The 14,965-nt window shown below is 33.0% G+C and overlaps 4 protein-coding genes across 5 annotated transcripts; 3 read left to right on the top strand and 1 right to left on the bottom strand.

Moving 5' to 3' along the window:
- Positions 1-903: 903 nt before the first annotated feature.
- LOC108771720 (UPF0553 protein C9orf64 homolog) lies at positions 904-2,309 on the top strand. The gene has a single exon (XM_018537081.1). It carries the CDS (start codon positions 1,107-1,109, stop codon positions 2,118-2,120), a length of 1,014 nt encoding a protein of 337 aa, XP_018392583.1. The 5' UTR covers positions 904-1,106; the 3' UTR covers positions 2,121-2,309.
- Positions 2,310-3,019: 710 nt separating this feature from the next.
- On the bottom strand, positions 3,020-8,944 carry Cpsf5 (cleavage and polyadenylation specificity factor subunit 5). Of its 2 annotated transcripts, XM_018537034.1 has the most exons (6): positions 8,616-8,944; positions 4,732-4,932; positions 4,480-4,543; positions 3,408-3,573; positions 3,209-3,323; positions 3,020-3,113 (listed from the first exon to the last, which is right to left on the bottom strand). In XM_018537034.1, the coding sequence occupies exons 1-6, from the start codon at positions 8,732-8,734 to the stop codon at positions 3,092-3,094; spliced, it is 687 nt and encodes a 228-aa protein (XP_018392536.1). In that variant the 5' UTR covers positions 8,735-8,944; the 3' UTR covers positions 3,020-3,091. The 2 variants fall into 2 exon arrangements, with proteins under 2 accessions (XP_018392536.1, XP_018392535.1); XM_018537033.1 differs by having other exon boundaries at positions 3,209-3,573.
- Positions 8,945-9,367: 423 nt separating this feature from the next.
- On the top strand, positions 9,368-12,593 carry LOC108771693 (uncharacterized). The gene is made up of 6 exons (XM_018537050.1): positions 9,368-9,737; positions 9,820-9,989; positions 10,617-10,865; positions 10,938-11,098; positions 11,350-11,439; positions 11,523-12,593. The coding sequence occupies exons 1-6, from the start codon at positions 9,607-9,609 to the stop codon at positions 12,591-12,593; spliced, it is 1,872 nt and encodes a 623-aa protein (XP_018392552.1). The 5' UTR covers positions 9,368-9,606.
- On the top strand, positions 12,517-14,842 carry LOC108771692 (uncharacterized). Its single transcript, XM_018537049.1, has 4 exons — positions 12,517-12,589; positions 13,959-14,015; positions 14,097-14,261; positions 14,329-14,842. Exons 3-4 carry the CDS (start codon positions 14,145-14,147, stop codon positions 14,782-14,784), a joined length of 573 nt encoding a protein of 190 aa, XP_018392551.1. The 5' UTR covers positions 12,517-12,589; positions 13,959-14,015; positions 14,097-14,144; the 3' UTR covers positions 14,785-14,842.
- The last annotated feature ends 123 nt before the right edge of the window (positions 14,843-14,965 follow it).

Raw genomic sequence — 14,965 nt, 5'->3', positions numbered from 1 at the left:
TGTACCAGGGCCGTAAAATTATCGTACCTAACCTAGAATTACCGTACTACACACATACATTGCGCGCGCGCGCGAATAAAATTTAAATACGAAATATGTAAAATATTTAATCTGTAACTAAGACGGTCAAAAATAACAATTTTATTTATTACTTAACGAAGTGACTTATGCTGAAATTAGCTTCCAAAATAGATCAGAAATTTCTCGTTCAGTTCTCAACCGATTTCGCTGAATAAATTACCCATTCAGCACTTTAGAAACCCCTTAATTCATATATATCTACACGATTATTGAAACAATAACCGATACTTTTTATTGATTTCAAAAGCTTAAACATTCTATAGAATAAATTTCTCTAATACCCAGGTTAAAAATACAAATTGGAAAGTGATTATTTCAGTATACTTAAAACAATTTTAAAAGAAAGAAACGGTACAAATGTGGCTTTTTACATATATGTGACAGTAGACAGTATAAGTTCACTTATATTGTCATTATCACAATTTTTTATGTATGTAGTACATATATATATTTTTTCGTATTTATCGTAGTAGCCAATGGTAGTAATAATATATATGTATTCAATTCTATGAGAATTATACAATCATAATAAGAGAGAAGAGTAACAAGTCAGAAATACAAAATTATCCTTTTGTTAATTAGGTAAAGAAAAAGATAACATAACTTTATATAGCGTTCACCGTATCTGAGATAAACGGTATTGCAAAAACTCGCCCTATTGAAGTGCTATCGTACATACATCGTACGTATAAGTTATTATCGTAAGTGACGTAAGTGTATGATAATATCGTACGGTTACCAACACTTGCGCATAATTCGAATACGTATGGATACCGGAAAAGTTCGTACTTAATGCGCACTAGTACTTACGATTACGTGTTCGAGGCCCTACTTCAAGAATTATAGAATTAGTGCCCACTACACTAGTGCAGTCTACCGAATTCGCCATTAGACTACTTTGGAGCACTTTGGAGTATTCATAAACTCTTGAATTCTTGACTAGAACGTCTGGCACTTCGTCTGGAAGCAGACGTCGTTTGAAGTAGCTTAAATTAAATCAGTCAGCCAGCAAGAATTCTGACATCATGGCTCTGCTGCCAAAAGAGTCTGCGAAGCTAATCGCCGGCTTGGCGAAGGATGTATTCATCGAGCAGGCAGGCGTAAAGAAACTGGCATTGGCAATCCTCGACGGTTTAAAGACTAGTAAGATCAGCAAGGGCAATTTCTCACAGATCAGATTTCACCCCAAGCCTGACGATCCCAGGGCGGCGGACTGGATATTCGTGCTGGACACGTTGAACTTCTCGTTTTGGACCGAGACCGGCGCGGAAAAGTGGAGTGTCAATGGAGAGACTGGCTACTTTGCGTTCTGTGCCGCTGTAAGCCGAGCCATCGACGAAGGGAAACCTATGTGGGATCCCAAGTATTATTCGCAAATAACGCAGCAAGATGCAGAGATTATTTTCCGAGGTGAAGACGATGTACAAATTCCGCTTATACACGAAAGAATCAAGGGTCTGCATGAGGCTGGAAAGATTCTGCTGGACAAGTATAAGGGCACGTTTGTGGAGTGCATCAAGTCGTGCAACGGCTCTGCGGAGAAGCTGCTGCAGTTGATTGTCAAAGAATTTGAGTCGTACCGGGATGAGGCTGATTACGAGGGGCACAGGATCAGCATTTACAAGAGGGCTCAGATATTGATCGGCGACATCTGGGCCTGTTTCGAAGGACGCGGGCTCGGCAAATTCGATGACATCGACAGCATCGCGATGTTCGCCGATTACCGTATCCCACAAGTGCTTGTACATTACGGCACTATGCGCTACAGTGATTCGCTGATGAGCAAGCTGAAATCCGACGAGCCGTTGAAGCAGGGCAGCAGGGAGGAGGTTGAGATACGTGCCTGCTCGATTGAGGCGGTCGAGCGGGTGTGCGACGAGGTGCGGTGTTTGATCGCAGCCGATTCGAAATTGGACTTAAATCCGTCGAAAGATGTCAACGCAATCGTGATCGACCATTACCTGTGGGACTATCGACGAGAGTATGCGCAAGAATTGGAGCACATACCATTCCACAAAACAAGAACCATTTACTACTAGAGAATTGCGCGGGACGCAAGGATATATACTGAACGAAGAAACAAAAAGATTCCATATATCAAATTTCGAAGAAAGCAAATTACATCTCTATTCCTTCAATTGTTCAATTATATTTTATTATATTTTGTAATGTTCTGTGTATAAAATGCAAGATAAAATGAAATAAAGTTTATATTACATGTTTCAAGATAAACGGCCTTTTTAAACATTCTATAATACAAAAACTAAAATTAGATAATAATTGATAGAATATCTTGGTATTACGTATTGCAATGTAGTGTTATATAATAAGATAAGAGAATATGAGATAAAAAAACAATTATTTACTATAACAATAAACACAATATGTTTGATAAAGATACTTACATGAATTATATTTTTCTTTCAAATATTGTTAACTATTTTATTAGGGTGTCTTTTATATTTTTTGTTACAACAGGAATAAAAATTATTAAATTGCAAATTACTGATATACTGTAATACTTATATTTGTTCATTGTAATTTTATTATGGAAGTATATTTAAGACTTAGCAAAAAAATATACATTATCCGTGTATATAGTTTCTTACATTATTCATATAATTATTTTTGAAAAATCAATTTTTTTGAAATAATTAATACAATTTAATTACATATATTGAGAAATAAAGCTAATAAAAATTTATATATACATTTTTAACATTGGTAAAATAAATTGTATCTGCATTACCGATACGAAAATAATGTATACAGAAGTTTACATATTTATTATCTAAATCTAAATATAAGAGTCAATGGAATGAGATTATTTAGAAATTACATAAAAAAATACTAATTAAAAATGGTTTAATTCGCAATATGCATCATATACAGATCAGAAATTTCTATCAAATATTAGTATTCCATAAATGTATGTGGCTATTTATTAAGTGTTTAATAGAGATTTCATTAAATTAAACCAAATTTTAGTTTTATTCTTCTAATTCTAGTTTCACATGTAGATGAAATTAAACCTGAAATACAAAAATAAATGCAATTTTGTAATACGTCGTGTCTACATCACCATATAATGCATAATACAAAAAGTAAATTTTTTTTAAACACATACCTGCACAGAGATTGTGGTAGGGATGAGATTATAGGGCCATAACCCTGTGAGTTATCGTACAATTCAAATAAAGGTGCAGCGACTAACTTATAATTCTTGGGTACAGCAAAGAGAGCTAAATATGAAAATAATAAGAGAGTAAATATCTTTATGAGATTAATTAAATATATGTCGCAATACTTCCGAATTATCGTTATACCTTTCTCTTGTAACTGTACGAGAAATAGTCTCTTGTGTTCCTTCGGTTTTGTAATGTGTGGCGGCACGTACGGATACTGAGGTGGTTCAAAGTTCGGACGCCACCAGTTTCCAATTGTATCTTCTATAACCCATTCTTGCTTTACCCCGTCCTGCCGACCAAAGGTCTAGAAAGCAATCCCATTTGCTGTTTAACATTGTATTATAATAAGCTTCAAGTAAACTATAAGAATAAAATACATTCTTCTTTTGTCAGTCTACTAAGAACATGGTTGCACAACATTTATTATATTTCGAGACATTTGCGACGATCACCTAATAGCATCAATTCTAATAATATTCAGGTTTATCGACGATTGAGACATGTAGCTATAAGTCTCTTTAGAATAAAAAAACTGTTATGGATATTCAAGAACACATATACATTTTTTTTCACCTATGGTATCAATATAGTATTCATATGAATACCTAATTAAGTAATCGTTATATGTGCTAATAATAAGCTTTAGTAAAGAATATAATAGAGATCATACAAATCTCAAGTTTATTAATTGTCTTATGATCTGACAATTTTGCGAATGAATTCGTAGGCCTATATATTATGCCGCGATCAGATATTTTTCTCTTACAATAAAATTCTAAACCCTATTCGATATAATCGGTTTTCTGAGCTTATAAATTTAAAAAACTCGCGATATTTTTATATACATTCTTCTTGTCACTATTTTACATTCTTGCATTTTATCTTGTCTCTTCTATATTTCTCTCTGTACTAATACATACACTATCGAAATAAGAACAATGTTCTTAGCCAACCATATACAATAACGTGCGATATCTTTAACATCGAAGTGTCCGGGCATGCAGCACGCCAAAAGTACAAAATATTATAAGAATAAAAGAACAAGCCCCTATGTGGAGCTACAGGCCCGGTTACATGAGTTCTACAAACGTTTGCAGGGTTTATACAATAATCATGATGTTTATAGAAGACAATATTACAATCTAACGATATAAAAGTACCACTCCTAGCCAGCCTGTAAGGCAGCGTAAGGCGTCGTGTTAACTGTTACCTCTGTAAGGAGCCGTTTTAGGCCCTCTACCTCATCTTCTCCTGTATTGAGTTCTCCACCAGGTCTGGAATAATAAAAAAAAGAAAGTGTATAAAATTCAGTCATTAAAATGAATAATTTTTCAAATACGTACCCAAACAATACAAGGTCTAAATTGTGACATAAGACGTCTTTTAGATGCAAAAGACATCCTATGACCCGTTTTTAGACCATTTTTGTTGTTTGGATAATTGACAAATTCTTGAAACTTACAATTTGAAGAATGTTGTGCCAAGTTGCAGAAGAAGAACGTGTGGAAGTCCATGCTCGTGTACCAGTAAGACACCTTCTACGCTTCTCCGCATGCCGATCTTGTCGAATTCATCTCTCATGCGCTGAAACCTTGCTGGTACTGATGGATCTTTCTCGAAGAGTGGCTCTTTTGTTCCAAATGTATAGTTTGTCAAAGGATATCTATGATAAATGAGTTGTATTCTTTTGTTAGGCTCTTGTATATGTTTAACTTAATCCATCAGTAATTAAATCCAGTTTCTTCAAATACAGCTTGATGCGATATTACAATATTTAATTACAGAAACTACATATATATATGCATAGAGTAACAATTTAAATTTTTTCGCTATTTTCATATTTCAATATTAGCAGTATTTGTTTTTTTGTAATTTAAGCAGTAATGTGTATATAGATAGAGTAATGATTGTGTCCAAACTTTATTTTTCGAATTTTTTTCGCCTCACTCCTAAGATGATGCCAATCCACAAAAAATAATTTTTGTAAAATTTTAGCTTGATCGGATATTGGCAATCTGTACCCCTATAGCTCGTTAAACATTTGAGTTTCGTCTTTCTACGCTATCAGCATTAGTTTTTATAATTTATTTTCCACAAAAATCGGTCTATAAGACTTTTCTTTTTTTAATAATGCTTACTCATGCAATTCCAATGGATTAATCGTTGATTAAAGTTAAGTCAGAGTTGGTTGAAGTGGCCCTTAAACAGGTAAATTATTAATGTCTGAAAAAAGTTGTTGAATTTTTTGCTTATTTAAGCTAGAAAAAAGTAATACATGAGCTAAAAGTGTTGGTATAATACGTTGGAGGGCAAAATTAGTTTAAAACTTGATTAAAATATGAAAATTTCATATTTTTTTTATTAAAACGAATTTTTATATTTTATATTACATAATAATTAATAATTATATTTTATAATCGTAATTATTAGTGGTATTACTTTGAATAATTCCAAGTCACTAAAAAGATTTTATAAAACTTTAATTCAATTCAATAAAGGAAATCATGTTCGATTTTTTTAATTGTTTTGAATTTTATATGAACCGTTAAATAATCTCAAAATCACTCATTATTAAAAAATCCGTATCTAAATTACACTTTCATTATTTCTACTGTTAATTTTTTTTTAACAAAATAAGATCCTCTTTTAAGTCTATGTTCAAATTCTCACTCAAATACTTGTCAGGTATTATATATTTGTTAAGCAATTGGCGAACGAGCATAAAATGATATTTGGATGGCATTAAAACGAGAATATGAACATAGTCCTGGGAGAGGATTCTACATGTCTTTTATTCAACAAGGTACATGGTATCCCCTAGAAGAGGTCGTTAGAAATTACAGGATCAAGAATATATTATTTTATCCTTGTTGTTATTACTGAATGTTAACAAAAAATACATAAAATGATATTTAAGAGGTATTTAAGTGGAAATTTGAATACAATCCTGAGAGAGTATTTAATATGTGATTGAACTGAACTAAACTTTCATAGATTTTTTTTCGATAACTTAGAATTATTCAAAGTGGTGCCAATGGCCAATAATATGTAATATAAAATGCAAAAAATCGCTTTATTATTAAAAGTATGAAGTATCATGTTTTACTAATTTTGCTTTCAAACATATTGATATTACCAACACTTTTTTAATCATCAATTTTTCCAGCTTGAATAAGCAAAAAATGCAATAACTTCTTTTTTCATTTTTCAGACATTAATAATTCATCTGATTGTGTATGATATTTTAAGCGATACAAAAAAGCAAGACAGAGACATATTAAAAAAAATCAAAGTCCTATAAGCCAATTTTTATGGAAAATAAGCTAATAGTGTAATATAATGGAATTGAAATGTTTAACGAACTGAGGGCACGGATTGCCGGTATCTACTTAAACTAAAATTCTATACAAATTAATTTTTTGGGAAATAAAACCATTCTAGGGGTTAAGGTAGAAAAAGTTTTTAAATCGAAAAATAAGGGTCATCCTTATGGACAGATAATTTAATTATAAAAAATTATTTTATTATCAAAGAGCCTTTATTATTATTAAATATTATTTTGTTAATAAGAATACATTGCATCAGGTACATAAAATTTTGTAATAAAAGACTAATTTTTTAATTTAGAATTTCAATAGAACAAAGTTTCCAATTGTCATTCCTATTATTTTCTTTACATTTTTACTTTCTGAATTTGCATAACTTATGCAGTTCAAATATAAATATAGAACCAAATACTGATAATGCAATGTAATATACATCTAATATTACATTCCATGTATAATGATAGATTATTTGTCACAGAAATATCGCTTTATATTCAGTTTTTACGTACGCTTGTATAAAATACTAATATCTCAACATATCGATAATTAAAGCTCTTCTATAGTCACATTGAACACCTGTATGTTATAATCAAATTAAATTTAAATAACAGGCAAACATAATTTTGTTATTTGTGACATTACAATTGTAGTTGCACAAGTATTTTAACAAGTACTCAATAAATAATACCAATATTTCACTATATTCTTTAAATTCTATTATCATTTTCTATGCTTATAAAATTACATATATTGTAATTGTTTTATAAAATTATTTAAATGTCTCTTTAAATAAATTTTATCTCAATAAATATATCAGTTATATAACATAATTATATTGTAATAATAAGTTTGTTTAAAGAAGATGAAATTGAGAACTTTCAATAATACAATAAAAAAGATAAGCTATAAATATTTGATAAATACATTCATGCAAAAGTCTGCATGATGTCGAAATATACATTGACATATAAATATACTCTGTAACATATTCATTTATAACATAAAATGCTGTAAATATAATATTAGAGATGCACATATATAAGAAGAAGCACAAATAGTTTCTATATGATCATATAATGTTACATAGATCTTGTGGTGTACAATTGCGTTTGTTTTAAGAAAAGATTTGCATTGCTTTCTTATAACAAACTGGTCAGAATAATCGCAATATTTGTATCATATTAGGTACTATCTTAAAATGTAATATAACAAGAAGTATATATATATATATAATTGTGAACTACTTCGTACAATGCAGTACATATGTATACATATAATACATATAGATATAGCATATCTTACATAAAATGGAGTAAAATCATGAATAAAACATATACAGGACTTCCCTGGCGATCATACAAACTTAGAAAATAATACAGCCTTGTCAGAATTGTTCGATCTGCGGAGTGCGAAATCTTAAGATATAAATTGCACTTTAACAATTAAAACGAAAAGAAAAGGGACACAACAGGTTGCCTCTTTACACACAAGAGAATCAATAACCGATTCCTTGCATTACGAATGCAAAGAATAACTGAAAGTAATTAGACTTAGTTTATGATATCACAAAAAGGAAACAATGCTTGACGCTGCGCGCAAAATTAAAAGGCGTACGGCAAAATCTCGCGTGAGAGATAATTGATGTGCGACGCTATATCATCTAGATTAGAGAATCTTAAGCAAATGGTATCGTCATAAATCGTACAGTCTGTTGCATACAAGTCACAGTAGCTTTCCATCCACTGTAAACAATGCATAACGCTATGTGAAAGACGGATACAAGTTGCTTAAAATTCAGGGCTCTCAAGGTAAATTGAGGGACAAACGGCCGATCGTTTACCGCGGTATGAGAGAAAGAGATAGTTCCTTTCTTTCATTCTTTTTTCTCTTTTAGGAAGACGTGATATTTGTTAGCGCGTCTGCCGAGATCGGTCGTGGTCGTGGTCGTTTCTACAGAAGAAAGGCGATCAAAACACAATTAATTCTAAATAGATCTCGCGCGTCACATCGCGCCACTTACAAATTAACGGTCCTGTTGATGGTAACCGACTGATTCTGCACCACCTTCCCCTCGAACGAACTATTGCTCGCTCTCCGTGGCCAGCCGCTCCCCTTAACTTGGTTCGTTGCCATCGCCATTTTCAACTCTTCAAGTGGAAGCTCCCGGTTGCTCTATCCCCAGTATCCCGTAGCTCTGACGATCGTGGACGATCGTACTAATCGCAGGCGCCAAGCAATACCGCAATGAAATATGGAGTAATGGGAGCAATGGAGTAATGGAGTATGGATGTAAATGATGGACGCCGATACCGCGCAACCACTACCCCCAATCACCCCCATTCGCGGTCACATAAGGGTACAGCCACAATAGAAGGAATAAAGGCGCCATTTCATGCTGACGCTTGACGCTCATTTTTAGTGCCAAAATAGATCACGTGATAAAAATTGACCAATATCAAGCGTCAATTTTGATCACGTGATCTATTTTGACGCTAATGTACGACAGTACGATATCCAATAGGAGAGCTTATTTTCTAAGGGCCATTCAGGGGGCCATTCATGCAGAGCGATTGGTCCTTATTTATGAATCTGAATTCTCAGACCGAGAAGTGTGTAACCAATTAACTTGCTGTTTTTCTGTAAAAATTACATGTTGATTGGCTACATATTCCTGGTCGAGTTCTAGCACCGTGGACACAGTGCTTAGAGAACAGATTTTTGTCGACAAAAAGTTGCAGTAGGTCAGGTTGGGTTAGATTATAACACTATCGATGTGGTAGGAAGCGTCTTTTTGATCTGTCATAGAAATTTACTTACAATTTACGGTGGTTAGAAAACGCTATCACACGGTTTTCTGAGAAACAACATACGCGTAACGATAAAAATTTTCTCAATGAGACAAGCGCTATTACTTTGATATTTATAGTATGTACATCTAGGAGAAAAAAAAGGAAGAGGACATATGTGGACTTTCCGACATTCTATCTTCGCTGTTTAATCTTCTAAAATATATGGAAATCATGGAGACATGTCTGATTGACACCACAGAGGAGGGTGGTGAGAAAATCCAAACCAATCATCCAGTTCAAATAGTAAGGGTTCCAGTGAAACATGCCAATCTGGGAATACGAAGTCATGCCATGTAAGTTCTCATAAAAAAGATTATACCTATTTATATGAAATATTTATAACATATTTATGAAAATTATAATAATACTTTACAGGGACATGAGCACGATGGTAGAACTCACATCGTTTAGCACGCTAGGAAAGATACAACCCTTCCTAGTAACCATTACAACCACCGCAGCTTTGTTAGTAGACTTACATTGTCACCTAACAGACAAGGAAGTTTGTGGCTATTTGGGTGGCCATTGGGATATTAACTCACATAGTATATTTAATTCTTAATTGCACAATGTTTATATATGGTGCTTTCTAGTCAAGACATATGGTTCGTTCTTTTTAGGTGAACTTCTTGCACAGTTCATATTTTCTTTTTTTCTATCCAACATGAAGAAAAAAAGGAAGAAAGATGAATCGTGCAAGAACTTTGGTTAAAAAGAACAGATCTGTATAGTGTAAACTTGATGTTTCGTGTGTCAACTTTTTAAGTATGTTGATTGGCTGTAGGACAGAAAAATTTGAGAACCTCTTTGTTCCACAGCTGATTGGCTATTGATTAATAGACTTGAAAAGCTTTTTTAACTGATACATAAAGTATCAGGCTAATGTATTGATCATTTCATTTTTGTTTAACATTGGCAATAAGAAGTCTCTTCAGATTTACTTTACAGAATAATTTTACTATTCTCTTCAGATGTACTTCTTGCATTATTTATCTTTTATTCTTTTTACATAGAGAAGAGAAAAAGAAAAAAAATTTTGCAAGCTCAGCTAAACAAACCTAAGGATATAATAATTTGTTATGTTATATTATGTTATTTGTGTCTCTTACTGGAAAGCATCCATAATTATTTTATCTCACATAATTAATTTACTAAGCATATATATCTTTTAGATCTTTCTATAACATGCGCATTTCCATGTCGATATTCTGGTAAGGATAAATCAGCTGCCGCAGCCGTGGAAGCTGAAATTGCAAGAGCCATGGAGTGGAAACGTGTAACACTGGTAGGGTGGTATCATTCTCATCCACGCTCTCATGCATCACCTTCCTTGAGAGACGTGGACTCTCAGTTGGATTATCAGATTAAGATGAAAGGACATAGCGATAATGGGTATATACCATGTGTAGGATTGATATGCTGTAAGTATTTTAAATAATTTCTTTATCATGCAACAAAAAACTACTGAATAATTATTACTTTCTATTTTGCAGCACCCTACAATATGGACGGTAATTGTTATGAATCAAATTTTAATGTGTTTTGGTCTCTACCGCCACCTGAAAATAGACCCCACGAATATCCTCGACCTATGCTTCTCAGTTATACATTATCGCAGGAACACTTTCTTTCCCAGGACACGTTGGAGGAAATAGTAAATAATTAGATTTAAATCGTTTTTTCTTTATACTTTGAAATAATCAATGTTTTGTAATAATTGAATCGCTTCTAACGTTATACTTATCCATAAATTACATTAAGTTATATTAAAGTCCATTTAAACAAGATGTATATATTTGGAAAAAAATTTGAAAAAAAAAAAGATTAGTTTCTATAAAAGATTATCTTATGTATTGTGTTATCACGTTTGTCACTGATATTTATCTGTATTGTTTACTTTTGTAGAGAAGATGTATAGAATATTATAAGAGTGAGGGTGGCATCGATTTTACTGCCAATTTTAATGGTAGTACTACGTATCTTGAACGTTTAAGAGTGAGTATGTGACAATGACAAATGCAAACATAAATCCTCGCGTTAATTTATATATTAATCTATATGTTAATCCATTTTAATAGTGTTCCTTGGCATCAAAATTACCTGGTCGAAACAGATCAAACAGCTCATATTGGGATGTGATCAGGGAGATGATCTGTCCAGGTTCAGAAGATAGCAATGCACATGATTTTCTGACCATGAAATTTCCTCTGGTATCTGCCTCAGAATCATTGGGACCTACAGTTCCACCTGGCGTAGGTCTTACGGCCAGTAACGCGGCTGTTTTCCTTGCGCCGGTCAATTTCAAACCTGATGGCGGTGCCATAATAACGCCTACTTCCAAGCCGTTTGTGTTACAACCATCGATTTCTCGAGACAGCATCAAGAAGGACAATACCATAGGTCCTAACGATGCCGCGTCTATCACTCAGATAAAAGACGGCAATTCTATCGTGAGTTCCAAGCATATGTCGCCATCGGAGATAATACCGAGCTTTCAATCGGGCGAACTCACAGTGTCGGTGAAGAATGCGAAGAGCGACTATGATTTTGCATCTGCGGACTTCTCGAAACTACCGAATCTAATTGGTGACAGTAGTGCCAAGTCTCGAACAAATCCCGACTTTCCACTGGCGGATATCACTCAACAGATTACGAAGTTTTCGGATCTGTCGAAACTGGCAAATTTTCCCACTACCGATTTAGCGAAGCTATCAGGCTTCTCCATCGCGGACTTTACAAGAACTTCATCGCCTTCACCGTCCACGTATATGCGCAACATTGCGAATCTGTTCGGTCCCCTCGGCAAGATCTCACCGGCAAAAGACATGGACGGTAATGAACGCAAACCGAGTGATTTCATTACCGTTGACGCGATTTCGTCACCTTTCAAGAGTGTTAGCACATCAGAAGCTTGCAGGAATTTCTCGGTGAGCGTTGACGATTATACGAACGATCGAAAGAAATTGGACGCACAAACCGACCCGACGAAGATCGGCAGGCCGGGTGAATATCAAGGAACGGAGGATCTAACAATATCGAGCGTTAAATCTGACTTCGGGAACATGTTGGACATGACGACGTTACATAAAAAACAGTCATCACAATCAATCGACATGGGAGATTCGTTCAATCTTTCTAAAGATCGGTAAATCAGTGAAGTATTCTCGAATTATCATACTGATAAAGAATCATTCTAAAATTTTTTGAAAATTTGCCATTTTTCCAAATTGTCAATTTTTGAACACAGTATTAAGAATGCGTGCATCTAAATCTTGTTCATTAATAACTTAAAAAAAAAAAAAGAGTATTATTGAATGTGTTGAAAATTAATATTACGTATAATGCTATTTTAAATTATTTTGGATTTTATTAAACAGTATTTTTTTGTAACATATAAGAATGTACAACAACTATGTTGCTAATACTAGTAGTGGTAAATCTTGCTAGCAATTGAAATTAAAACAATTCAAATCTCTATGTTTAGTGCTCAAAGGATCCCGTACAAAATTATAGAATTTTGGCTCTTGGTGAAATTGGTTGAAATTTTGGTATGTTATAATTCTTGGCTCACTATGTGTAATCAAAAGTGTCCATAAGTACAAAACTTGAAAATAACTAGTTTTTTTGTTATAGCCGTTTAAAGTTTTATTTTATTAATGTCTCAAAATCAGGTTTCTGTAATAAATCAAGAGATTTTAGATAACAATATGCCATTTTACCCCCCCCCCCCCCCCATCAATAATCTTTTTATTTTTACGCATTAATTTCCGTGTCCGACTCCTCTGATGTCCTTTTTCATTCAATTTTTGTAATATTAAGGAGTCTTTACTATTTATTTTATATTTGAGACAAAAAAACTAGTCATTTTCAAGCTTTGTGGCTATGAATACTTTTGATCAGTGAATCACTATAACATACTAAAGTTTCAGCTAATTTTTAGGGCCAAAAGTTTATGATTTTGTGCGTGGTCCTTTATTCTTTGCATTTTATACTATGGTATATGTACGAAAACGTATATGTAATAAGTTGTGAATATTAAATGACTTCTACAGTGATTTATTTTATATGTTTAAATGAATATTCTATTTGATTTAATTTTATATATGCCTAAAAATATTAGAATATAAACATAAAACCAGCGATTACTTGATAATTACTTGAAATATTAAAATAATTCATTATACATAAAAAGAAAAATTGTTTCTAACCGTTTTATTAGAAACAAGTCAAATATATACTTTTTTAATAATTTTTTAAATATATAAAAAATTAATTTTACAACATGTGTGCAACTTGTTAAAAGAAATTCTTGAACTTGACATCAAAAGATTTTTTAATTTTAATTTTTTTATTATTAAATCAAAATATTCAAAATAATTATATATATAGATTAAGGAAATATATAATTCTTGAGGCATAATTATAATGTTAGTGACTGTTTAGACAATTTGTAATCGATTATAATATAGTCGTTTTTTTTTAGAAAACATTTCATTAATGTTTTTCTTTTTTAGTTTATCATTCAAGTGAAGAAGATCCGAAGCGGATCGAGTTATTTTTACTGTTGCCTGGTCGGTAGAAACACATTAATATTAATTTATGCAAAACTATGTTTGGAATCTCCCATATTCCCGTCTGCATCAACTTTATAGATACCGATTTTATTCTTCTCAAAGACATAGTCTTGTCTAATAGCGAGGATGAAGCGCTTATACGTTGGAATTGTATTTTTCATGTATATTTACGTGATACAAGGCCAGGATCTGATATTTCCAACTGATGAGGAAACATCCCATGTTAGCGGTGGTAACTCTACGGTAATATAATATTAATTCAACATTATTTAGAGCAACTTTTTTTATTTATACTCTCGTCTTCTCACAGACGATAACGGAACGTATACCTGTATCAATACCGGATAGTTGCCCGGAAAACATGCTTCTTTACTCAGGCAGTAGTGCGAAGAATTCCTGGGTGTGCGATTGTAGGCCACGGTTCCTGTACTTTCCGTTAAATGACTCCTGTTACGAAGCCTACAGACAGGGTCCCTGTTCATATAAGAATTACGTCGTACTTCTAAAGAACGAGGTGGTTCCTCGTTGTGTGGAGAATCCTTGCTCGGAAGACGGCATAGTTCCATATAACGGTGTGTGTTATCCTCTCAGAACTATAGGTGGTCCGTGCGCGCCTACAGGAGTATTAGGCGTGAACGAGACAACTTTTCAATTGGAATGTGTACCATTGGACATTGCAACCTTCATGATAATAACGAACGTTCCCAAAAGAATGTGTCCACCAGGCAGTCACAGAAACATGCTTGGAATATGCAGAAATGTATGAATATATAAAAGTCCTGATCCAGTTTCACATGCTGTTGTTTCTATTGCTTATTTTTATATGATGCTATATATCTTACATTTTCCAGATTAGATATGATTATATAGATACAGTATATTATATATATAATTATAACTTTGATATATAAAATTTAGGATAAATATATCTTATAAAACATAAATGT

The sequence above is a fragment of the Cyphomyrmex costatus genome, unplaced genomic scaffold (assembly GCF_001594065.2).
Source record: "Cyphomyrmex costatus isolate MS0001 unplaced genomic scaffold, Ccosl1.0 scaffold164, whole genome shotgun sequence".
NCBI lineage: Eukaryota > Metazoa > Arthropoda > Insecta > Hymenoptera > Formicidae > Cyphomyrmex > Cyphomyrmex costatus.
Note: the sequence above shows the minus strand (reverse complement) of the source record. Positions and strands in the feature narration are given on the sequence as shown.

Coding starts and splice junctions, on each gene's coding strand:
- LOC108771720 (XM_018537081.1), top strand. CDS start 1,107: ATGGCTCTGCTGCCAAAAGAGTCTGCGAAGCTAATCGCCGGCTTGGCG.
- Cpsf5 (XM_018537033.1), bottom strand. CDS start 8,734: ATGGCGATGGCAACGAACCAAGTTAAGGGGAGCGGCTGGCCACGGAGA. Junction 4,933..8,615: donor ATCAACAGGACCGTTAATTT/GTAAGTGGCGCG, acceptor CATTTATCATAG/ATATCCTTTGACAAACTATA. Junction 3,574..4,479: donor TAAAACGGCTCCTTACAGAG/GTAACAGTTAAC, acceptor ATTGCTTTCTAG/ACCTTTGGTCGGCAGGACGG.
- LOC108771693 (XM_018537050.1), top strand. CDS start 9,607: ATGGAAATCATGGAGACATGTCTGATTGACACCACAGAGGAGGGTGGT. Junction 10,866..10,937: donor ATGTGTAGGATTGATATGCT/GTAAGTATTTTA, acceptor TCTATTTTGCAG/CACCCTACAATATGGACGGT. Junction 11,099..11,349: donor AGGACACGTTGGAGGAAATA/GTAAATAATTAG, acceptor TTACTTTTGTAG/AGAAGATGTATAGAATATTA.
- LOC108771692 (XM_018537049.1), top strand. CDS start 14,145: ATGAAGCGCTTATACGTTGGAATTGTATTTTTCATGTATATTTACGTG. Junction 14,262..14,328: donor TTAGCGGTGGTAACTCTACG/GTAATATAATAT, acceptor GTCTTCTCACAG/ACGATAACGGAACGTATACC.